At 53.3% G+C, this 25,102-nt stretch overlaps 1 protein-coding gene across 1 annotated transcript in view; it reads left to right on the top strand.

The window, feature by feature from the left end:
* The window catches only part of SLC4A3 (solute carrier family 4 member 3), a 12,957-nt gene extending 3,057 nt beyond the window's left edge, over window positions 1-9,900 (top strand). Inside the window, exons 6-22 of the mRNA XM_040639984.1 lie at window positions 857-1,005; window positions 1,178-1,358; window positions 1,810-1,945; window positions 2,210-2,393; window positions 2,844-2,943; window positions 3,374-3,558; window positions 4,232-4,457; window positions 4,655-4,873; window positions 5,217-5,365; window positions 5,561-5,755; window positions 6,224-6,442; window positions 6,787-6,876; window positions 7,359-7,525; window positions 7,998-8,251; window positions 8,585-8,754; window positions 8,941-9,114; window positions 9,582-9,900. Of these exons, the coding sequence (XP_040495918.1) occupies window positions 857-1,005; window positions 1,178-1,358; window positions 1,810-1,945; window positions 2,210-2,393; window positions 2,844-2,943; window positions 3,374-3,558; window positions 4,232-4,457; window positions 4,655-4,873; window positions 5,217-5,365; window positions 5,561-5,755; window positions 6,224-6,442; window positions 6,787-6,876; window positions 7,359-7,525; window positions 7,998-8,251; window positions 8,585-8,754; window positions 8,941-9,114; window positions 9,582-9,659 (2,876 nt within the window). The 3' untranslated portion in view covers window positions 9,660-9,900. The remainder of the gene's footprint in view (window positions 1-856; window positions 1,006-1,177; window positions 1,359-1,809; window positions 1,946-2,209; window positions 2,394-2,843; window positions 2,944-3,373; window positions 3,559-4,231; window positions 4,458-4,654; window positions 4,874-5,216; window positions 5,366-5,560; window positions 5,756-6,223; window positions 6,443-6,786; window positions 6,877-7,358; window positions 7,526-7,997; window positions 8,252-8,584; window positions 8,755-8,940; window positions 9,115-9,581) is intronic.
* The last annotated feature ends 15,202 nt before the right edge of the window (window positions 9,901-25,102 follow it).

The raw sequence follows: 25,102 nt of genomic DNA, 5'->3' as shown, positions 1-25,102 counted from the left end.
GGGCGTGTTTACAGACTCAGGGTGGGGGCTGGAAGCAGCAGGGAGCCGGCCTGGGGCTGTGGGGAGTCAGAAGGCTCAGGCTGAACTAAGACCACTGGTCCAGGCTCCCACCTTTTAGGAGAGCCAGGGCTCTGGGGAGGAGCGGGGCCTGAGGGCTCGGCCACCCGTTGAATGATGAGCCTGCTGGAGGAGGTCACAGAGCCCAACAGGGCACCGAGCCCCGGGCCTGGGGACGCGGAGGTCCAGGGCTCTTGGATGGCTCCGGCCCCCAGCCCTCGAGACTCTCTGGCCTCAGAGGACTTAGAAATGTTGGCGCTGGACCTTGAGGACGGTGACCTGGGGGAACCCACCCAGGGCCAGCTGAGCCCCATGGCAGGGGGACCACCTTGTGAGTAACCGGGCTGCTGGCCTCTTCACAGCCGCAGGCCTGGAAGGGGCAAGCAGGGAGGAAGGGCCAGAGCTCTGCTTGAGTCTGCCAGATGTGTATCTGTGGGGGAGACCTGGGTGCCAAGAGAGGACACAGGGAAAGTATTGGGGGCCCTGGTGACTCGATACAGGTGACGGTGCTCTGGAGTGAGAGGCAGTGGCTGTGGGGGAGGGTAGGCAGCCGGGGCTGTGGACTGAGTTGGGGTTTGCCTTTTTACAGTGGCTTGGCCAGTGGTCCCCTGTGCTACTGTGGGGTCGTCCTTCCCCCTCTCTGGGCCTTCGTGTCTTTGTCTGTGACATGGCCGTGCTGACTTATGGGGTTGTGTGGACATGGCCCCCGGCTGACTAGAGCAGGGGGCCGAAGGGCTTGTCTCTGACCTCGAGGCCCCGAGCTGGACCCCCGGGACCACCAGGCCTGCCTTGCCCGCAGGTCACCGGCTAGAGGATAACCCCGGCGTGAGGCGGCACCTCGTGAAGAAGCCGTCTCGGACGCAGGCCGGGAGGGGCAGCCCTGGGGGCTTGGCCCCCATCCTTCGCAGGAAGAAGAAGAAGAAGCAGCTGGATCGGAGGCCTCATGAGGTACAGGAGCCGGAGGGGTGGACCTGTGGCCTCCTCTCCCCTCTCCTCCCCTGAGTCTCCCCTGCCCTCCTCCCCGCCCCCCAGCCTTGCCTGGCTGCTACGGCTCCGATGCCACCGGGCGGCCGATGCCGCTGGGCGGCCCCTGGCCCCTCACCCCTGGCGCCCGCCGCAGGTGTTTGTGGAGCTGAACGAGCTGACGCTGGACCGCAGCCAGGAGCCCCACTGGCGGGAGACGGCGCGCTGGATCAAGTTCGAGGAGGACGTGGAGGAAGAGACAGAGCGCTGGGGGAAGCCCCACGTGGCCTCGCTCTCCTTCCGCAGCCTTCTGGAGCTCAGGAGGACTATCGCGCATGGTAGGGGCCCTGCAGGCCTGGCCCTGGGCTGCGTGCCCTCTTCACAGACCGTGGAGTTAGGCCGGCGGCAGGCCGTCCAGCGCTGGGGAGCTCCTCCCTGGAGGCCGGCGCCCAGGTGAGGTCTGGCTGCCACTTGGGGATGTGGAGTCCGACTGCCTGCGTAGCCCTAAGCTCGGAGGGGCCGGGCTGTGCCACTCTAGGCTCCCCGTCCCCATGCAGTAGGCTAACCAGTGACTCCCCTCCCTGGGTTTGGAGGGGCTGTGCCCTTGCTCTGTGTTCCGTCTGCACGTCCCTGTGTTTGGCTCGTCTGTGCCGGTGGCACAGCATATCGCCCCGTGCGCATCGGGTGCTCAGCTCAGCCGGCGTGTCTTCCTGCCCTTGGGGAGCAAGGCGGTGGGGTGGCTTTTCCTCTCTGATGGGACTGCGCCCCCTCCCCCGACTGTGCCCCTAGGAGCTGCCCTCCTGGACCTGGAGCAGACCACTCTGCCGGGGATCGCCCACCTTGTGGTGGAGACCATGATCGTGTCTGACCAGATCCGTCCAGAGGACCGGGCCAGCGTCCTGCGCACCCTTCTGCTGAAACACAGGTGCCAGGGTGGGGGGCTGGGAGGGGGCCATCTAGTGCCCATGCCCTTCCAGGAGCACAGACTCTCCTGTGCGGCTTTCTAGCCTCTGCTTGTATAACCCCAGCGATGGGGAGCTTATTCCTCATTTGTGCTCGGACAGCACCAGCCACGAGAAAGTTTTCTTTTTTTACATGGAGGGAGAAGGGGTGAAAGCCTGACCCTCCGTTTCTCTGCATTAAGGGCCTCTCTGCCTAACCTGCCTTGCCCCCTCTGCCCTCTTCACAGCCATCCCAATGATGACAAGGACAGTGGCTTCTTTCCCCGAAACCCGTCCAGCTCCAGCGTGAACTCGGTCCTGGGGAATCATCACCCCACCCCCAGCCATGGCCCTGACGGCGCCGTGCCCACCATGGCTGATGACGTGGGGGAGCCAGCCCCACTCTGGCCTCATGACCCTGATGCTAAGGAGGTCAGTCGCCTTGCTTGGACCTGGGCTGGGGGACTGAGGGCACTCTGGTTTAGCTGGAGGCCACCGTTAGCTTCCCTGCGCGGGTTGGGAAGGTTGGATACCTGGCACCATATGAGGCATGTGGGGGGATCTATAGGAGACATGCATGAGGGCCCAAGCCCTAAAGAAACAGGAGGTTTAAATGGGACAATGTGGCAAACCCATGGCTCCCATTTCAACAGGATAAGGCAGAGGTGGTAGTGGCCAGCTTGGAGGGGGGTCCAGCACCTGAGCAGTCTCCTCTCGATGTGGGGCACATCACCAATGGTCCCTTTCCTGGCTGGGGAGGGGAAAAAACAGGGCCCAGGTCCAGGGGTTGGAGGGCATAGTCCAAGGCTGGAACAAGGGATGGGAGGGCCTGCCACGGCCTCCGGTCAGGGTCCCAGCCCTATTCCAGTTCTGCGTCCTCAGAAGCCTCTCCACATGCCTGGGGGAGATGGTCACCGGGGAAAAAGTCTGAAGCTGCTGGAGAAGATCCCTGAAGATGCTGAGGCTACCGTTGTGCTCGTGGGTGAGGAGGCAGGGGTCCTGGGTGTGTGTGCTTCCACCGTGCTCTGCTCGGCCTCAGCTCTGGCCCGCTGGCCAGGCCCCCAGTGCGTCCCTACCCTTCCTGACCTCCTGTCTCGCCCCCAGCTCGCGCTTTCCCAGTCCTCTGCCTGCTTCCCATCCAGTTTTCTGTTATCTCGGACTGCCGCTAGTCCATAGAGCACTTTTGTGAGAATTAAAAAGAAGCACTCCTTCTTGGAAACTCGTAACTTTTCATCTATTGGTAAATTATAATAAATATATAAACATATAAATATAAAAAAACATTTAGATCAGGGTTTCTTTGTGCAGTACTCAACCTGCTCAACTGTACATGATGGCCCCAGATGTTTTCTCCAGGGCCAGCCTGGGCGGCTCCTCTTTGCCCAGTGCCCTGTGCCTTACTGTTCCCCCAGGCTGTGTGCCTTTCCTGGAGCAGCCGGCGGCAGCTTTTGTGCGCCTGAATGAGGCTGTGCTCTTGGAGTCTGTGCTCGAGGTCCCTGTGCCCGTTCGATTCCTCTTTGTGATGCTGGGTCCCAACCAAACCAGCACTGACTATCACGAGCTTGGGCGCTCCATTGCCACCCTCATGTCTGACAAGGTGGGTCCTGCAGACCCTGGGTTGGGTGCTCTAGGCCTGTACCCCCTCCCCCCCGGGCCCTCCTTTTTCCCTGTCGCTTACTGCCTCTATCCTTGGCCCTGCAGGGGCTCTTCTGGGGGGGGGAGGCAGTGCTCTGGAGTGGTGGTAGAGGGAGCTGTTGGCTGAGGGGAGAAAAGGGAGCCCTGGGCTGGGGCTGTGGGAAGGGGAGGTGGTTGAAAGGGGAGAAAAACCCCAGACCCCCAAGTCTTGAATGTGGCATGAGACTAGAAAGGGAGGCCTGGGTATGTTGGTCTTTGCTGTGGCTTCTCCTCAGCTGGGACAGGAAGGTCCTTCAGCCAGGGGTGATGTGGGGAACGCTAACTGCCCAACTTGTAGGGGGTGGGAACTCCCCAGTCAGAATGGTTCTGGGGGCCCCTGCTGTGCCCAGCATTGCCCCTTGAGTTGTTGCATCGTGGAAAAGTCTGGAAGCTCCTAGAGGAATAGAAGGCACTCGGAGGTTCAGGGCTGTGGCCGATTGCTGGCCAGCGAGTCAATATTTTGACAATTGGACTGGACCTGTATATGTGGCTAAACACCCACCCTGCCTCTGGCTCGGTGACGGCCCCACACCTCCTCCCTGAAGCCCTCCCAGGGGCTCTCTGGGGGGCTCAGCCCTTGCCTCTCCTGCCCGCAGCTGTTTCATGAGGCTGCCTACCAGGCGGACGACCGGCAGGACCTCCTGAGCGCCATTAGTGAGTTCCTGGATGGCAGCATCGTGATTCCTCCGTCAGAGGTGGAGGGCCGCGACCTGCTGCGTTCCGTGGCCGCCTTCCAGCGGGAGCTGCTGAGGAAGCGGCGGGAGCGTGAACAGACCAAAGTGGAGATGACCACCCAGGGAAGCTATGTGGCCCCCGGGAAAGGTCAGACCCTTTGGGGCTCATACCCACCCCACCCCCGCTCTCCCCCCCACAGCTCCTAAGGTCGTGAGCCCAGCCTGTCCCGACTCCCTAACTCCTGGATGCTGGCCTCCAGCCCCAGATGGGAAGGATTGAGCCCCCCCCCGGGGGGGGCAGTAGGAGGGGGTGGTCTGTGCTCCAGCAGCTCCTTGTTCCCCCAGAGCTGTCGGTGGAGCTGGGGGGCTCCGAGGTGACCCCCGAAGATGACCCCTTGCGGCGGACTGGCTCGGTGTTTGGGGGGCTTGTGCGGGATGTGAAGCGTCGGTACCCCCATTACCCCAGTGATCTGCGGGACGCCCTGCACTCCCAGTGTGTGGCAGCCGTGCTCTTCATCTACTTCGCGGCCCTCAGCCCTGCCATCACCTTCGGGGGGCTGCTAGGTGAGGGGGAGGGGAGGCCGGGGAGGGGGACCCAGCATCACCTGTAAGGTCTGTGGTCAGGGGCCCCAGGGATCATTTTTGCAGGCAGCTATAAAGTGAGAGGGGGGCAGGAAGGGTGAACAAGGGGTAGGGGAGCCTGTGTTTTGGGGGGGTGCTGGGGGTGGAGTGGGAGGGTGGTGGTGAGGGAGGTGGGAGGGTGGGGCTGGGGAGCGGGACCTATCGATTGCTCTGCAGGGCTGCTCTGTTCTTGTCGGGTCCCCAGGTCAGGGTGGGCTAGATGAAGAGGAGGGGCCTGGTAGAAGGAGCCAGGCAGGACCCTCCCGCTGACCCTTGCCCGCACCAGGGGAGAAGACTGAGGGGCTGATGGGCGTGTCCGAGCTGATCGTGTCCACTGCGGTGCTTGGCGTCCTCTTCTCTCTGCTGGGGGCCCAGCCGCTGCTTGTGGTTGGTTTCTCAGGGCCATTGCTGGTCTTTGAAGAAGCCTTCTTCAAGGTGACAGCCCTCCCCTGCCCCCCGCTTCCGAGATCTCATGTCCCATCTCTCGGCCCAGGTGATGGGTCCCAGCAGTCTCTCCCCTCCTCCCCCTTGAGGGTCCCCCCCACTCTGCCCCCACCCTGTCCCATCCCAGAGGGCCCGATGTCCAGGGCAGACCGCCGTGGGTAACCACACCTCCCTCCTGGCCTCCAGTTCTGCCGAGCCCAGGACCTGGAGTACCTCACCGGCCGCGTGTGGGTTGGCCTCTGGCTGGTGGTCTTTGTCCTTGCCCTGGTGGCCGCTGAAGGCAGCTTCCTGGTCCGTTACATCTCACCTTTCACCCAGGAGATCTTCGCCTTCCTCATCTCGCTTATTTTCATCTACGAGACTTTCCACAAGCTCTACAAGGTGGCGGTCCAGAGAGGTCTGGGGGGGGGGTTGGGGGGGCTGGGCAGCGCCCTGGTGGGGAGAGCATGGGAGGGGGCAGCAGGGAGCATTGGGAGCAGAGGGGACGAGGAGGAGGGCTCTGCTGGGTGTGGGCGTGGGGGGTCGGGACACCCTGGGCTAGGTCAGAGCTGCAGGGCAGGGAGTCCCACCCCGAGGGTACAGGTTAGAACTCCAGCAGGATTCATCCAGTATGTGATGGTGTGGGGCACTGTCAGCGCTATGGGGGTCCTTTCGTAGAGGAGTGTGTGTGTGTGTGTGTGTGTGTGTGTGTGTGGTGTGTGTGAGACGTGGCTGCATATCCTGTGATACTGTTGCCTGGCCAGGTGTGTGAGGGGTCAGCACTCCTCCCCACAGCGGTATGAAATCAGGGTGATAGAATTAGGGTCACCTGCCCAGGTGAGTGCTAGGGCAACCTTGTAACCCACACAGGTGTTCACGGAGCACCCATTGCTGCCATTCTACCCCCCTGAGGGGACATCGGAGGCTGGGCTAGAGCTAAACGGGAGTGCCGTGCCCCCCACCGAGGGGCTGCCTGGCCCGAGGAACCAGCCCAACACGGCTCTGCTCTCCCTCATCCTCATGCTTGGGACCTTTCTCATTGCCTTCTTCCTGCGGAAGTTCAGGAACAGCCGCTTCCTGGGAGGCAAGGTGTGTGGCTGAGGAGCGGGGAGCCCCTGTGGGTTCCCCCTGCCCCCCGAGTTCCCGCCCTCACGGCCAGTCTCCGCTCCAGAGGGGGGCTTTCCCCTTTTCCCAGTCAACCCATGGACCTAAACTCCATCTGTGCAGTCCCTTCCCGGTCAGAAGCTTCAGAGTTCAATCAGACCAGGAATGCCCTCCTGAGCTGGGCAGCACCTGTGGGATTTAGAGGGGGCAGGGAGGGGGATTTCTGGCTCCAGCTCAGACCCGAGAGAGTTGGGAGTAATAAGTCCCTGTGTTAGTCTGTTGACCTCACTTCTACCCTTTGCTCCTTTCCCGCACTGGCCCCTCTCAAGGCTCGCCGCATCATTGGGGATTTTGGCATCCCCATTTCCATTCTGGTGATGGTCTTAGTGGATTACTCCATTACAGACACATACACGCAGGTGAGCAAGCCCCGCCTCCCTCCAGCAGCGGGTTCTCACCCCAGAGTCTCGGGAGGGAGGCCACGACAAGTTCCCATTGCCGCAGTGGCCACGGTCATGGGCAGAATTCAGCTTTTTTAGTGAAGTGGAGACCTGCTGGGGCCATGCTGGGGTGGGTGGGCTGGGGGCAGCTGAGTGGTTCAGCAGATGAGGCCAGCCGGGGGTTTGAGGCTCTGCGTGACCCTCAGCCTAGACTCCTGGAGCAGGTATGGAGCTGGGGGCCAAAGGACAGGTGTGCCTGGGGCTCAGGGAGAAAGGATGTCATTCTCTGTTCTGTGTCTAATCCTTGGAGGGACTCCGGAAGATGAAAAACTAATTTGCCCCAAACCTGTTCATATCTGGGTTTTCTGGAGCCCTGGCACTGGGAACACAGAGCTGGGTGAGAGCAGCTGCTATGTGGGGAGGCTATGTCCCCGAACCCCGTCTTCCTTCCTGCCACGCAGAAGCTGACGGTGCCCACTGGGCTCTCAGTGACGTCCCCCCATAAGCGCACGTGGTTCATCCCACCCCTGGGCAGTACCCGTCCTTTCCCTCCCTGGATGATGGTGGCAGCTGCTGTCCCTGCCCTGCTGGTCCTCATCCTGATCTTCATGGAGACTCAGATCACTGCGTGAGAGGGCTGGGGGACCCTGGGTGGGGGAGGCTGGGGAGGAGTGGAAGGCAGCAGGATGGGTGGCAAGGGTGGGGGCGGGGCACATGGCCCGGGGCACGGTTTCCCTCCAGTGCTGTGACAGGAGCTCCATCTGTCCCCACCACCATATGCAGGGTGGCACTTGGCAGTCCTCACAACAGTCTGGCACTGTGTTCTCTCACCCAGTGATGCTCACATGTGTCTCATTTTGGTTAAACCACAATGTGGTGAGATCTGGCATCTGGCTTTTGTGGCGTTTTAAATATCCACAGTCTGAGGTTTTAGCTCAAATGTGCTTCGAGGTGAGAACATCACTTTCGGAACTTGGAAGAGGAAGCTGGCAGATCCCGGGGAGGGTTCTTCAGTCTGCGCTGGTCCTTCCCCACTACACTGCCCCGCGACCAGCCTGCCGTCCCTGCCACTCAGCCGCACTTCCGTCCTGTGCCTGCAGGCTCATCGTCAGCCAGAAGGCCCGGAGGCTGCTCAAGGGCTCCGGCTTCCACCTGGACCTGCTGCTGATTGGTTCCCTGGGTGGGCTCTGCGGGCTGTTTGGGTTGCCCTGGCTCACGGCCGCCACCGTCCGCTCGGTCACCCACGTGAATGCCCTGACGGTTATGCGCACTGCCATTGCGCCCGGCGACAAGCCCCAGATCCAGGAGGTGCGGGAGCAGCGGGTCACCGGAGTGCTCATCGCCAGCCTCGTGGGTGAGAGCACCCGCCTCGCACCTCGCAAGGCCCCAGCTCCCGCTCTGCACACCTGCCTTCATGGACCCTGTGGCCTTCCATCCACTCTCCCTCCCAGGCTGGCCCCAGGTCCCCTCCGTGTCTTCCGACACATTGTGTCTAGCACTGCTCTCACCCCAACCTGCCTCGTGACACTCTGAGCCTTTTTACCCTGAGCCCTTTCTGGGTTCTCCGTCCGGCTCCATCCTCTCTCGTGTGTAGCAATGAGGCCCAGCTGGTCCCCACTTCACCAGGCCCGTCCATCGTCATGGGGGCTGTCCGAGGGGTCAGGTAGGTCTGTGTCATCTCCTCCAGGCCTGTCCATCGTCATGGGGGCTGTGCTGCGCCGGATCCCGTTGGCCGTACTCTTTGGGATTTTCCTGTACATGGGGGTCACGTCCCTGTCCGGTATCCAGCTGTCCCAGCGTCTGTTGCTTATCCTCATGCCGGCAAAACACCATCCTGAGCAACCCTATGTGACCAAGGTAGGGCCGGGCAGCGTGGAGGTGGGCAGATGGCCTGATGGGGCGGGGGTGCGAGGGGTGCCAGGGCTGGAGATGGACAGAGCGACTGTGGAGGGTAAGTCTGGGGACCTGGGGAACTCCGGCCCCAAAGGTGTGGGTGGGAGCGGGTTGGGCGCTGCGCCGTGACACTTGAGGCCCACTCTGCAGGTGAAGACGTGGCGAATGCACCTGTTCACCTGTATCCAGCTGAGCTGCATCGCCCTGCTCTGGGTGGTCAAGTCCACGGCCGCCTCCCTTGCCTTTCCCTTCCTGCTGCTGCTCACGGTGCCTCTGAGGCGTTGCCTTCTGCCCCGGCTCTTCCAGGACAGGGAGCTGCAGGCGGTAAGGGAAGCTGCTGGGGGCCCTGTTCGCCCAAGGGGCCCTGGAACCAGGGAGGCCTGGCTTCCAGTCTCTGCTGTGCCTCCTGCCAGCTGTGTGACCGGAGGCAAGTTCTCTAAGCACCTGGAATCTTACTTCCGTCTGCTTAAATGGACTGATAATGGAGTCTACCTTATAGACTTGTGGCGAGGATTGAAACCTAGTGCCCGTAAAGCACTGAGCGTGATGGTTTGGTGTGAAGTAAAGCATAGGACTGCTGCGGATGGCTGGGCAGTGGGAGTTGCTCTCGTTTTTACTATTATCAGGAGGTGTCACTGGGGCCATGACCTGAGGGTTTTGGCTGGAGGGACGTGTGCTTTGGGCTGTGGTCCCTGATGGTTCCCGCAGATCGCGAGGCCTGAGAAGTTGCTGGGGGAGCGGGAGGGCGAGCGCCGCCTCCCCGCCCCTCCCCGACCTTCTCCTCTCTGCAGCTGGACTCGGAAGATGCTGAGCCAAACTTTGACGAGGACGGCCAGGATGAGTACAACGAGCTGCACATGCCTGTGTGACCCTCGGCCGTGGTGGCCCTCAGAGACCCTGACACCTTAGTGATCCACACCTGGGCCCCAGGCAGAGCCCAGCCCCGGGGCCAGCAGGCTCCTCCCAACCCAGAGACGTGCCGGAACCACTCACGCCACAGCCAGAGCGCCCGCTGACTCTGCCCGGGCACCGACCTTGGCTCACCCAGGCCCCTTCACAGACCAGAACGGCACAGGCTTTGAGCTCATTATAACCACACTCCTTGTCTTGTGTCTGCCTCACTTTCTTGGTTCCACCTCTGGTCTGTCTGGTCATGCTTATCCAACTGGAATTGGAAGAATTCTCTTTTCAGGGTCATCAAAACCAGGGAGAGGTTTGAGGCAAGGACAGAATTCTCGGGGGAAAGGGAGAGAATCAAGACCACAGAAGGTCAGAGCTGGACCTTATCATCACCCCCTTGAGCCCTCGAAAGTACAGCCGGGACGCAGGAGGCTCAAGGTCTGGCTCAAGGTCACATACTGCTAATCTAGCTCCTGCTTGGAAGGGAGAGCGTGGGGGAGGGGTGAGAGAGGAGGTGGCTTCTCTTTAGCCATTGGGGAAATCAGATTGACCCCAGCGGCTGTGGGGCTGTAGAAGGAAATGGAAAATGTTTTCTTTTCTTGATCCCTGGCATTCTGAGGAGCAGGGACAGTAGCCCAACCCCCTAGACGCCAGGGTGGCGCTGCATTTGGGGTCCCTGGACCATTTTAGATTCTCACGGCTTAAGAGTAGCAGTTTGGGGATTCCTGAGCCCACTCCTTGTGCAACAGTCTGTTCTGCCAGAAATAACCTGGGAGGCCTTGAAGAGGGTGCAAACTGGGAGCCCATTGCGTCACAGTTGCTAGGCAACCAGTAGCCAAGCGAAGCCGGTTGTCCCTGTGTTGCCCCCTGGTGGCCACTCGCGCACACTGCAGGCTCTGTCCCTTCCGGGCAGGAGTAGCACTGCCATCTGGTGGACCCACTGGATCTCTTGGTCGGAAACTCCGTTCAAGCAAATTCCGTACCTGCCTGGGGGAGACGGGGTGGGGGTGGCGGTGGGGTTACAGAAAGGTTCCCCGGAGTTCCACAGCCCTGGGTGGCTCTGAGCATCCAGAGCCGGAATCCCTCAGCCCCACCTTTGCTGGCCCTGCTTCCTTATCCTATTCCGTTTCCTCCCCGGTGTTCAGGCCACCTGCTAGAGCCCTGAAGCTGGTCAGCAGAGAGGGGACAGACCACCGCGAGGCTGTGTGTTGTGTTCTTAGGGAAGAGGTGCGCCCTTCTAGATGTCCCGGATTGTCATTCAGGTGTGAGCATTTCATTCCTTTTGGTCTCTGACGACACGATGGTCTCTAACTTCATCAGGCCTTTGACAGGCTCCCTGGGCCTCTGTGAAGACAAAATCCCTTTTCCTTTAGATTGGCCAAGTCCAGGTGGAGTTTCAGAAGAACTGTGCCAGGGGCAAAGTCAAGGTTAAGCGCAAAAACCTAGACCACAGACCAGTGCAGAGCAGACGATAAAGGAGATGTCAGGGGCCACACGCTCTGATGGCCTTGGCTGAGAAGCTTCGTATGCAGGACTCTGTCCCTTTCCCGAGCCCTGATCGGGTAGCCTGGCTCCACGCCGGGACTTGGTGTGGTGCGTTTCCCCATTTGGTCTGGGGGATGCCAGGACCCCACAGGACAGAACCGGCTCCTTCCTGAGCCCCTGAGGGGAAGTGGTGACCAGAGCCAGGAAAGTGCGGCTCTTCATTGGACACAGGTTGTGTCTATCATCTCTGTTTGGCAAATAGCTGAAATTTGGGGCGTATTCCTCAACCGGAAAATGAGAAATGGGAGGGCGGGGGCTTTTCTAAAGGAATATGTCTCGGTTCTGGTTGGCGTGTCAGGGTGGCCTTCAGTAAAACCAGGCGCAGAGGCCTCGGAACAGTAGGTGAAACGATAGAACCTCTGGTTAGTGACTATGTTGCCCAGTGCGGAAGGACACAAATAAGGCCTGAGTCTGGAGCCATGAAGACAACTGCCATTCCCACCCCCCTTTCCCTGCCCCCCACGAAGGGAAGGCAGGTGCAGTTTAGTTAAGTACTGGTGACCAGAGTTGGCCAACTCGCATGCTGAGATGCTGGTCAGGGTGAGGAAGGTGGGGGCCTGCGGAGGCTCCGAGAGGCCCGAGGAAGTTGCAGCGACCCGAAAGTTTGCCAGGGATGGGTACCTTGAGGGGGGCAGAGGAAGAAGTCATAGTGGGGGCCCAGTTAGGCGTGGAAGAGAGAAAGGCAAGGGATAATGGAGCTGGCTTGGCTTGGGGCCTGGACCCTCAGGGCTCATTTCATTGGGGGACATTGAGAGTTTGTCCTGAATCCTTCATAGCCTGTTTCCTCTGACTTTCTTTTTACTGCTGTCTACCCTCATCCTCCTGGAGCATTGGGCAGCTCGACTGAGGACATCTCCTTCCACAGGAAGGAGAGGAAACCAACAGAGAGGAGCCCCATCTGGCCCCAGGTGGTGGCACAGCTCTGGGGAACTCTGATGGGGTTAGAGGTGTTTGGAATGACAGGCCCCACTGGTACCTGCTTTGGACTGAAAACAGCTTTGTAAGTGGGCATGCGCAAGGTGGGACAGGACCCTTCTAATAAGGAGAACTGTGGGCCCACTGCCATGTTGCCCTTCCCTTGCCGCTTTCTGCGTGGGATTAGGGTCACATTCTGGGGAGCTGCCCAAAGCTTTCATTCTTGGGCAAGTTCAAGCCCATGTCAGGCCCAGAGAAGTGCTAACTCATTCTTTTACTTTGAGCAGAGAGGGCGGCGGGCACGTCCTCGTTCCGTGCTGAATATTCAGCTCACTCAAGGTGTCTGTGCCCTCGTGCAAGCTTCTGGCTGTCAGCGCTCACAGACCATCTGCTTGGACTGCCCTGAGCCCCTCCTTCGGGGCACAGAACCTGGCAATAATGTGCCCCATTTGGCAGCCTGTGTGACATCTCTTCTGGGATCAGGTGACTCAAATAATAAACATGCCTGTTGGCACTTAGAGCTTCTAAAGGGAATTCTGAGTAGCAGTGGAAAGGCAAAGCAGGACTCAAGGACGCATGTGCCGAGCGCTGCCCGTATGGCAGGCGATGAAGCCATTGTTGAAAACAACAATAAAACAGGTCCTGGCGAGGCACTGAACTGTGGATGGAATCCACTGTGGCAAACAGGAAACCCAAAGTGAGGAGTTTGGTTTCCAGATAAATAAATTCTATAACTGTCTGAGAGAGAGGACCGGATTGGTTGTGTGGCTTCCCATTGTACAAGGAGCAAACTCCAATATTTGTAGGGTTAACATTCTGGAAGGAAGATTTCATATTTGAGACCTCTGCTGGGATTATTTTTAATCTAGTTGGAAATGTTTCTTTTTATTGAACAATCCTTTGTCAAGTGCTGACCAAGCAGACAGCCTTTGGGATGTTCTCCAGGGGTAGGGGGAAGGGTCCTGCTTGGATCTGGGGGGAGGGGCTGGAGGAGCAGCAGGGAGCTCTTGGGACAGGGCTGCCAGGATCATGGGAGGTGAGGGACAGAGAGGAGGTGGTCCAGCTGGAGAGAGAGCAGGCCTGGAAGCTGCTGGACGACAGTGTTGAGGAGAAGAGGGAGGGCGTTGAGGAACGTGTACAAGGAGGCTTTCACCTTGGCGCGCTGGCCACGACACCTCTCCCGCTGCACCTCTGTGGCTCGTTTTTGTCTGTCTTCCCTCTGGGCCATAAGATGGGCAGAGACCGGCCTGAGCCTTTTTTGTGCCCCTCACAACAACAACACACAGTGCCTGGTCACAGGGGTGCATGGAGGGCTTCGGGTAAGCAGGTGGCAGGGAAGGAAGGGCGAAGGGGTCAAGCAGGCTGCCCCATTTCAGATCTACGGGTGGCACCAGTAGAACTGTTAAAAAAAATTCTGAAAATATTGTTTTTCATGTTTGTTAGTTTCATTTCTAGCGGTCACTTTCTTGGTGTCCGTTAGTGATGATTTCCTCAAGTCCAAAGCGGCATGGTGGGTTTCCTTCTGAGCCAGTGGGAGGGAGGGGTGTTGGGGATTCTGCATACTAGGCGCTGATGAGCAGACAGTGGCGAGTGGGAAAGAGAAAGTGCCATCGGGGCCCCAGGAACTGTAGGAGCCAAATGGGGGCCGGACGGGGAGTCGGAGAGATGGCCCTGGGGCTCAAGTCAGCANGAAGCTTCACGTTCCGGCTTAGCCGTCCTGTCCCTGCTCCGCGAGCGGTTCTTCAAAATGGTAATGACAGAGGGACAGGGGATCTTCTTCATGCTGGTTGTGGAGGGCCCACCATATTTAGAACTTACCCCAAAGTCAGGACTCCTGGAGGTTGTCCTCAGGCTCTGTTTCCTTTCCTCCAGCTTCTGCTGTCTGAGGCCCAGCCCTCACCCCCATTCCCACTATAGCTGAAAATCATTCCTCATTATTGCTTCTCCTTAGTGTGGAAAGACAAATACACGGTATGTTTATTTATTTTAGAAAGGGCAGGACCATGCCTATTTCTAGTCTGTGTACCAAGCAGCCTGGATGGCCGTATGTAGCGTATTCTCATGTTTGGGCTAATTGGCTGGGGGCTGTGATCCGTGAGGCCCTCCCTGGCTCGGCTGGCCTTGCTGTTGTTGGGGGGCATTGGGTTTCCATGGCCAGGGCATGAAGCTGGGAGTCGGGAGTCCTGGGTTCTAGCTCGGCTCAGGCATTAGGTGATGACTTCGGTTATGTTCCCTCATCCTTCTGGGAAATTAGGGACTTGGCTTCAATGCCTCTTCTGTAGCCCTGTCGTTCTCCCAGCAGACCTTGCCTACTGCAGTGGCTGCCTCAGGAAGGGTGGGAAGCAGGAGGCGGTAGTGTCATGGTAACCCCCCAGCCCCAAACAACCTCTGGGCAAACTTAAGAACATTTTCCTTAGCCTTGCCAGGAAAGTAGATCCTAGGGGAGTCCGCTTTTCCATTCCCAGGGGAATGAGAAACTCAGGGACCACAGGGTGTGAGGTAGGGTGAGGAGCGGGGTTCAGTGATGATCTTGGGGGATGACTTTGGGAGTCATGACTGAATAATCAGACAAAGTTCTGACAGATAACCGGAATTCAATTAGATGAAAGTTTACTACCCATGAGGATTGTGCAGTCCCCAGGCATAAAAAGCATATGAAAAGAACGCAGGATTTTTTTTTTTTAAGATTTTATTTTTTAAGTAGTCTCTACACCCAATGTGGGGCTCGAACATACAACTCTGCGATCAAGAGTCACCCGCTCCATTGACTGAGTCAGCTGGGCACTCCTAGAATGCAAGATTCTTTAGAGTTGGATGGGAAAATTGATAGTTACATGATACCTTAAGAGTCAAATAAATGCAAAATCAGGTGTGGGCCCTGGATAGGCGTTAGGGACTGGACTCTGGTTTGAAAACTAGTAATCAATCACCAGTCTCTAAGGGAGTGGTCTCCTTGGGGATAGGGATTTTTAGCTTAGAAAATTAAAGACTTGGGGCGCCTGGGTGGCACAGCGGTTAAGCGTCTGCCTTCGGCTCAGGGCGTGATCCCGGCGTTATGGGATCGAGCCCCACATCAGGCTCCTCCGCTATGAGTCCGCTTCTTCCTCTCGCACTCCCCCTGCTTGTGTTCCCTCTCTCGCTGGCTGTCTCTATCTCTGTCAAATAAATAAATAAAATCTTTAAAAAAAAATTAAAGACTGGAGGAAACAGGACTTGACTGGTCCACCAGTGAGGATCCAGTCGGCATCCACCCCAAAGTTCTCACTGATGAAAACCTTAGTTAAAAGAAGGAAATTATCTCTATTATGCATAGACATTTTAGTAGTCCAGGGAAAGCACAAAATTCAGCACACAAATGTTTAAGGGAATTAAAGCTGTAGTTTTAATATTTTCAAGTTAAAGGAATTTGTGCATATATTACTGTCTTAGACTGTTTGGGCGGCTATAACAGAAGACCCCGGACCGGGGGCTTATAAACAACAGAAATGTATTACTCATGGTTCTGGAGGCTGGGAAGTCCAAGATCAGGTTGCTACAGATTTGGCATCTGTGAGAACCCACGTCCTGGTTCCTAGATAGCTATCTGTCTCCGCACTGTGTCCTCACAGGGCAGAAAGGGCGGGAGAGCTCTCCGGGCTCACTTATAAGGGTGCTAATCCCATTTTTAGGGACTGCACCTTCAGGAGCTGATCATGTCCCAAAGGCTTTACCTCCTAAATACCTTCACCTGGGGGCTATGATTTTAATGTATGAATTTTGGGGGGCATCAACATTCAGCCCGTAGTGAGGAGGCTTCATGTACATGCAATTTTATTTTATTTTCTAAAGATTTATTGATTTGAGAGAGAGTGCAAGTAGGGGGAGGAACTGAGGAAGAGGGAAAGAGAGAATCTTTTTTTTTTTTTTTTTAAAGATTCCACCTATTTATTTGACAGAGACAGAGACAGCCAGCGAGAGAGGGAACACAAGCAGGGGGAGCGGGAGAGGAAGAAGCAGGCTCATAGCGGAGGAGCCCGATGTGGGACTTGATCCCAGAACGCCGGGATCACGCCCTGAGCCGAAGGCCGACGCCCAACCGCTGTGCCACCCAGGCGCCCCGGGAAAGAGAGAATCTTGAGCAGACTCCCCGCTGAGTGTGGAGCCCGATGCAGGCCCTATCCCGGGACCCTGAGATCAGGACCTGAGCCGAAATCCAGAGCCATACGCCCAACCAGCTGAGCCACCCAGGCGCCCCTAAGTTGAAATCTTTCTAAATTTACATATAGTTGGAAAATTTAAGAGCATATAAGCTTGACTGTTTTTTGCATGCGTAATTTATTAAATCTTATGAGAGTCACTTCAGTGCTTGGGAAGGTTTGTCAGTCAGATGAAGTACTTAAAGAGGAATGGAATATATTAAATGTACAAATGCTGCTTAAAATGTTAAAGAGGTTTAATTAACTAAGTGTATAAATGGGACCAAACATTAATCAAAAGCCCTTTCAGAGTGATTGTTAATATTTGCTAGACTTATAAATAGGATAATAAGCTTCCTAAGCTGATTTTAAAAGCTGAAGGAAGGGCAATGCATTTCTGAATCTCTATTTTTAATAAATTAAATACTAATTTTCAGCAGCCAAATAGAGCTATGCACAGTCTTTTCTGCACACCAAAGCCACCCTCAAGGAATAAAAAACTCCTCTAAGCAGTGAGTGGGTCTTCAGCGGTGCAGCAGGGAGCAGGGTGAGTGGAAGGGAGAGAAAGGGAAATAAGATTTCAGTGTCATTAGAATTGTCTTGTTCCCAGGGTCAGGCTAGTTGGTTTATTCCACCCAATGCCAAATTGCTCAGGTCGCAGGAAGACACTAAGAGACTAAGTAAGTACTGTGTGCCGGGTCAGAGTCGAGCACGAGGGTGTTTGGCAACTAAGCGGGAGATCAGGGTGGCTTTGGGCCCCTCGCCATCCCTTTTAGCAAGCCCTTCTAGGTGCAGTCCCACTGCTCTCTTAGCTGTAAGTTATTCCTCATTTCCCCCCAGCAGGAGTAAGGTTGTTCCTGGGAGAGGCCGACATTTTTATTTTCCAGAGGGGGTTTGCTGCCCAGGGCCAGTGAATATGCATCACTCAGAATGCTTGTTTGCACCTCACAGAAGCCAGTTCCAGCCAATTTAAGCAGAAACGGAGCTGTCGAAAAGCCGCTCGTGGAGCCATTGGGAAGGTAGGAGAAACCAACTCAGATGCCATTTGGCCAGAGCTGCTGTCAAAGACATGCCATAGAAAAAGTTGGGTGAGTGGAACCTGGCTGGCTCAGTTGGAAGAGCATGTGGCTCCTCTGGATTTTAAGTTTGAACCCCACGTTGGGTGTAGAGATTACAAATCAATCAGTCAATCAATCAATAGTTAGGTGAGAATGTTGCTGCCATGATGGAGCGTATCTGTTGCAGTTCGAGCCCCCGCTGGTGGATTCCCTACCTGGTATTGCTGCCACAGCTGGCCCTGGAATGGCCACCAGGAGGATCCCCCGTTACCCTGCTTCTCTGTGTGGCCAGCACCCGGCCCACGGTCTCAGGTGGATGCATCTGACTCTCTGAGCTGACATCACATGCCTGTGTCCACACTGCGGGGATGGCTGGGAATGAGAGTAGGTGCCATTTCTAGTTTCTGTGGTGCGAGATGGGTTCTGATTTCCTCTGACACTCATAACACTGGTGTGTTGAAGCCAGTTTACAAAAGTCAGTTAAAATTTCAGGGACTTGTGAGCTGGTTGTCAAACACAGCCATTATTAAAAATAAATTATAGTAACAGTACTTTCCCCTACTTTTCCTGCAAACTACAACTAAAACCCCTGGTCATTAAAAGAAACATGAGGAAGACTCTGAAAGAGAAGAAGGTGGACCAGCTGGGGACCTTGAGACCTGAACACATCAGTGATTTCTTTGGGACTTCCTTTTGCCTCATATTTCCTAAATATGGAGCTATAAAGAAGCTGGCAACCCAGAAATTGCCAATGGGTACAGACAAAAAAAGCTCCCACAAAAGTCTGCTCTTTCCAGCCAATGGCCAGGAAAGGAGCAACATAGCAAGTTAGAAATCTTCTAAACAACAACTGCCAAACAAACACCAGAGAAAACTGTGGTCCCATCCCCACAAATGCCAACAAAGTATAAGTGGGGAGCCTAGACTTCCAACCTCGAGAGACCTCAACACCCTGCTGGGATGGTGTCACAGAAGGTCAAGTAGGGGGCCTACACTTCCATCTCCATTTATGAGTAAGGAGGCACATTCTCTCCCACCCTAGGGGATGGTATCAGAGGAGGCCTGGTGGAGAGTCAGAACCATTGCCCAGCAGTAGGAGACAGATTAGAATATTATATAATGATAAAAATTTAACCCTCTAAGAAAACTTCAACAGAGCTATGGAATCTGCAAAGTAGAACTTGATTGAACTGAAAGGAGAAACAGACAAATCATACTTACTGCTGCAGGCATCAACAGTCCTCTCAATGATCGATAGAACAGTTGATAGAAAATCAGCAAGGAGGGGCGCCTGGGTGGCTCAGTTGTTAAGTGTCTGCCTTCGGCTCAGGGCGTGATCCCGGCGTTCTGGGATCGAGCCCCACATCAGGCTCCTCCGCTGGGAGCCTGCTTCTTCCTCTCGCACTCCCCCTGCTTGTGTTCTCTCTCTCGCTGGCTGTGTCTCTCTCTGTCAAATAAATAAATAAAATCTTTAAAAAAAAAAAAGAAAATCAGCAAGGAGATAGAAGAGCTCAACAACACGATCGACCAACAGGATCAGATTGACATTTACAGAATAGTAACCCAGCAACATTAGAATATGTCCTGTTTTCGAGTGCTCGTGGAACATGTACCAAGATAGGCCATATCTTGAGCTGTAAAGCAAATTGCAGCATGTTTAAAAAAATTGAAATCATCGGAGTTTGTTGTTTGACCACGGTGGAATCAAACTAGAAAATCAATAAAAGAAAAATAATGGGAAAATTTACCAACACCTGGAAACCAAACAACACACTTAAGAAAGGAGTCAAAGATGATCCAAATAAATGGAGGGGCATACTATGTTCATGGATCGGAACACTCAGCATCACAGATGTCAAGTGTCCCTAAGTTGATGTATAGTTTTAATGCAACTTTTATTAAAATCTATGCAAGATTTTTTGGTAGATAGATACAAGATTATTCCAAAATTTATATGGAAAGGTATAAAAACTAACAGCTAAAACAAGTTTGAAAAAGAAGAATAAAATGGGATGAATCAGTCTACCTGATTTCAAGACTAATTACGTTGCTACAGTAATGAAGACTGTGTGGTATTGATGGAGGGATAGACACATAGATTATTGGAACAGAATGGAGACCTCAGGTATAGACCCCCACAAATATGTGCAACCAAATTTTGACAAAAAGTGCAAAGGCAATTCAATGGAGGAAAGATAGACTTTTCAAAAATGGTGATGGAGCAATTGTGTGAGACCTAAGTCTCACACCTTGTATAAAAATTAGCTCAAAATAAAACACAGACTTAAATGTAGAAGTTAAAACTAAAAAAATGTTGGCAAAAAAGAAAATCTTTAGATTCAGAATTTAGAAATTCTTAGACTTGGCAATAAAAGCATGCTCCATAATAGGAAAAATTGATAAATTGGACTTCATCAAAAACTTTAAACTTTGCTCTTCAAAAGACCCCAAGAAGAGGCCTGGGTGGTTCAGTTTGTTAAGCATCTGCCTTCAGCTCAGGTCATGATCCCAGGGTCCTAGGATTGAGTCCTGCATCAGGCTCCTTGCTCAGTGGGGAGCCTGCTTCTCCCTCTGCCTTACACTCAGCCTGTTTGTGCTCTCTCTCTCTGATAAATAAATCTTAAAAAAAAAAAGACCCCAAGAAGATGAAAAGAGTAGGAGAGAATATTTGCAAACCACACATCTGACAGAGAATGAATATCTAGAATAATATAAAGAATTTCTAAATCAATAGCAAAAAACAAATAATCCAGTTTGAAAAACAGGCAAAGCATATGAAGAACCATTTCACTGAAGAGATATATAGATGGCAAATAAGCACACAAAAGATGTTCAACTATAGTAGTCTTATCAGGGAAATGCAAATTAAAATTGCAATGAGATATCACTGCACATCTATCAGAATAGCTAAAATAAAAAGTAGTGATAACACTGAAGTCCAGTGAAGATGTGGAGAAACTGTGTCACTCATGCATTGCTGGTGGGAAGGTAAAATGGGACGGCCACTCTGGAAAATAGTTGGGCAGTTTCTTAAAAACCTAAACATGCAAGGACTACATGACCCAGCAATTGCACTCCTGGGTATTTATCTCAGAGAAAGGAAGACTTATGTTTATACAAAAACGTGTACACAAATATTTACGGCAGTTTTATTTGCAATAGACAATCCAGATGTCCTTCAATGCGTGAATTGGAGGAAACAAATTGGAATACTAGTCAGCAATGAAAAGAATGAACTTCTGGTACAGACAGCAGCCTGTCTATATCTCTAGAAAATAACGTTGAGTGAAAAAAGCCAATCCCCAAAGGTTATGCACTGAATGATTCTGTTTATATAATATTGTTAAAGTGACAAAATCACAGAAATAGAGAACAGGTTAGTGCTTTCTGGAGTTAAGGAGGGGATAAGGGTAGGAGGGAAGTAGGTGGCTATAAAAGGATAGCCCGAGTGGTCGTTGTTGCAGGCAATGTCCTGTATCTTGGCTGTGTCAATGTCAATATCTGAGTTGTGATATTGATCTCAGAATAAAAAGCTGAATTTGGAAAAGTAAATTATGTAAACCCAATGAAATACAACATATTAAAAGCAAAGTTATTAAATACTGGAAATTTGTCACTCCTTAATTATTTCATTACTTTTACTATTATCTATGTTCTTGAAGTTATTTGTGCTTGTGGTACCTGTGTGGTAGAAATATGTAACAATGTGCCTCTCTGCCCAATTCTGCATTCAGTGGCATCACGTTGATAGCTCGATCAGCCCTAGCGGGAGTATCTACACCACAGAAATGAGCAGACACTGTAGACTAAGTCTCCCATCCCTTCACAGCAGATTGATAAACTTATACCAGGACACCACTGCTTATAACGTAAGAGATTTCCAAAACATAAGAAGTGGGTTTAGATACTCAGGAAACACCCCCTCCGCAATTAACATATGTCCATCAAAAAATGGATAATGATTTGGATCAGTTTTGAGAGGAAGAAGCTGGGCACTATTTTTTTTTTATTTTTAAAGATTTTAAAGTAATTTGTATACCCAACATGGGGCTGAAACTCAAAACCCCGAGATCAAGAGTCAAATGTTCCACCAACCGAGCCACCCGGGTGCCCCAAAGCTGGGCTCTTCTTAAGGCTATCCCCTGTCCACTTCATTGCTACCCGCATTTTCTACAAGGCAGTTGTGGACTGTGGACGACATGGGTGCTGGAGGGGAATGGAATCCTGGCTGTTGATAATCTTGTTTTTTGAATATTCAGCAGAGAAATGGCAGGATGGTAGAACTACAAAAAAATGGAGCCTTATGAATGCTCAGATATCTTTGCACTTTTCTCCAGGCAATATTCTCTCTAGGGTTTCTCTCTCCATCAAATTCTGATCCTTTCTTTAGCATCCTGGTCTAGGGACCACATAGCTATTGGTTTGGCTCTTCAGCAAATATCTCCTTTTCATGCTTCTCCGTTGGGCCATAGGTAGGACGGGCGTGGGGGGCGATGGGCCTGTGATAGGCACCTGATGAATCATCCTATGCCATGTGGTGGGACGGCTGTGGCGACCGGTCCAAAAGTGGGCAGGTGCAGACAAGGGGATACACGGACTCTGGGTATAAGGAATTCTCTTCATCCTTGGGCTTGCTAAACTGGCCCTGGCAGCCTCCATGCTCCTCGCCACACAGAGACGGCTTCCCCGAAGCCAGAGTGTGGCCAACACAGAGCTAGGCAGAGATGAGAGATAGACACACAGACAGACAGATGGAGTCCGATTTGGGCTGAGTCCCTGGGAGCTCCTGAGGTCCTGTTCCCCAAAGCTTGTTCTTCTTCTTAGCTGAATTCCCTTTTTGGCTGAAGCAAAACCGAGTTGAGTTTTTGGTGGCACGTGCAGCCAAGAGAATCCCAGATAAACACACACTCCTTATCTAGCCTTGCCCTGGTCTCTGTGGCTTCTGTTCCTTCCTCTGACTCTCGATCCCTCTCCCCTCTATTTGGGATATGTACACGCTGTCCAAAGCCGCCAGGCGCAGCCTAAAACCCTGGGAAACCCCTTTCCACCTAGACATCTGGTTAACTTGCAGTATCCAGAGGTCCCCTCAGTGTCTCATGCTGCCACCAGCCACTGAGTTGAGTCAGAGACAGGGTAACAGCACGATTCTGCTGTTTTATAGACTGAAAGAAACATTTGGGCAGGAATACACGTTTTTGTGTTTTTGTTTTTTCCAATATAGAAGAAACCTCCGCACATCAAGCCAAATGTTTTCGAGAAGCGTTTTGTGGTGGTAAACTGATTGGGTGCTGAGACACCTCCGTCTTCGGCTCCCATATTCCCTGATTTATTTTGGCATCGGGACGTCAGGAGCGCCACTGTCTAGCCCCATGTGAAGGTTTCGTCTATGCAAGGGAGTACACTGCATATGGTTTATTTCAATTAGCTTAATTGTTTTTGGTATTTAATAGCTAGTTGTCTTAATTAGCTTCCAAAGCACAACAATGCCGACAACGGTAATGGCTGCATCTTATCCATATGGTTACAGAAGACGGATGACTCCATTTCCCATCCTCAGGCTGTGCAAATCTCCGGAGAGGACCCAGCAGATGCGAGGGGAAGAAGATGGAAGTCCTCCGGAGAACTGACCCGGCCTTGAATGCAAAACCCGAATATTAAGAATAAATGAGGAGGTGATGGACAGGGGAATAAAACAGGAGAATGAAGGATTTATGCAGGACTCGAGTCATCTATTTTCTTAATGTGCATACCATGGAGTGTTGCTGAGTGAGTAATAACAACAAATTTCATGGTGCCAGCAGGCTCTATTGGTTCTGATCTGCAAAGGCAATGTTTGAAGACCAAATTGTAGGACACTGAAAGTGAGAAATGCCCCCAAGAGCAATATGTCTTGGGAAAAGCTGGTACCCGTCAAAACGTGGGTGACGTTTCTTTGGCAAATCTGGCTTAGAAGGAGTTCATAGCTAGTGCCTGGCATATATTCAAAGCTTAATATATGTTTTAATCAGCACCTGTCAGGAAATCCTTTGGGCTCAATCTTCAGAATATATCTAGAACCTGCCGCCAGCACATCCTTAACTGCTATAATCCCGCTCCGATCTGTCATCATGTTTGACCTGCCCGCCCTGCCCAGTCTCCCCACTTGTCCCCCCTGCATCTACCCTCAGCTCCTACAGTTAATTCTGAACACAGCAGCCAGAGGAATATATTTTTTAAAGATTTTTTTTATTTATATGAGAGAGAGAAAGAGTGAACAAGCACGTGAAGGAGGAGGAGGGTCAGAGGGAGAACCAGACTCCCCGCTGAGCAGGGAGCCCGACGCGGGGCTCGATCCTGGGTCTCCGGGATCATGATCTGAGCTGAAGGTGGACGTTTAACTGACTGAGCCACTGAGGTGCCCCAAGAGGAATCTTTTGAAATGTAAATCATATCATATCACTGCCCTTCTCCGAACTTTCTAATGGCTCCCACCTCACTCGGAATGAAAGCTGAGTCCTTGAGATGACCAGTCAGGTACCTGATCTGGTCTTACTTCCCTGAGCTCATCTGCTCCTCCTTTGCCCCTTTCCCTCCCCTGCACCTGCACTCAATGTCCCTCACATTTGCAAACTTGCAGGCTGCACTGCACAGTGCCCTTCCCATTAGCCACGTGTGGCTAGGGACGATCGTGTCGGACTGCGCACGGATAGAACATCTCCAACATCACAGAAGGTTCTGCTGGACTGTGCTGCCTTAGGGACTTTATATTGGCTGGAAAGCTCTTTCCAAAGATGTCCACATGGCAAACTGCCTCAACTCCTGAGCCTTTGCTCCAATGTCATCTTTTTCAAGAGGCCCCCTCTGACCACCCAGCTTAAAATCTCAACCCACAGCCCGGCTCCCCCACCAATCATTCCGCTCCCCTCACTCTGTTTTTTTCTATAGCACCTAACACCATATTGCATATTAAAGAACTCAGTTATTTATTATACTCATTGATTATCGTTAGTCTCCCCCCACCCCCCGCCAGTGAAAATGAATAGGGTTTTTGCCAGCACTGCGTCCTTGGCATCTAGCACAGTACCTAGCACAGCGCAGGGTAGATGCTCATTGAATATTGGTGGAAGGGATTAGTCAATGGGTCCGCGTATGTACTGAGCACGTGCCGTGTTTCTGGCTCTGTGGTAGGCGCTGGGGATACAGAGAAGAATAAAAGAGTCATTGTTCCTGCTGTCATAGAGACAAGTAAACAAGCACTAATACAAATTCTTTTTTAAAAAAAGATTTTACTTATTTATTAGAGAGAGAGAGAGTGCACAAGCAGGGGGAGCAGGAGAGGGAGAAGCAGGCTCCTCGCTGAGCAGGGACCCTGGGATCACGACCTGAGCGAAAGGCAGATGCTTCACTGACCGAGCCACCCAGGTGCCCCCCTAATACAAATTCTGAAGAGTTCTATGAAAGAGAGAAATAGTAGAAAGTAGAAAATAGCGTGTGTGTGTGTGTGTGTGTGTGTGTGTGTGTATGTGTATCAGGGTGGGGAGACTTTTTGTTGAGGACAAAACAGCTTTGGAAAGAAGGGTGGAGGGGGGCAGTTGGAGGAAGGGGTTGAAGTGTAATCCAGAGGAAAATGGCTGTGCAGAGGCTGTCATGCACGGAAGGACGAGTCAGTAGTGCGTGGGAGAGGATTGAACAGTCATCACAGTTCGGGCATCGAGGGGGGGCAGCCTTCCCTGGCAGTGT

Source organism: Ursus maritimus, unplaced genomic scaffold, assembly GCF_017311325.1.
Source record: "Ursus maritimus isolate PB19 unplaced genomic scaffold, ASM1731132v1 scaffold_1, whole genome shotgun sequence".
NCBI lineage: Eukaryota > Metazoa > Chordata > Mammalia > Carnivora > Ursidae > Ursus > Ursus maritimus.
Note: the sequence above shows the minus strand (reverse complement) of the source record. Positions and strands in the feature narration are given on the sequence as shown.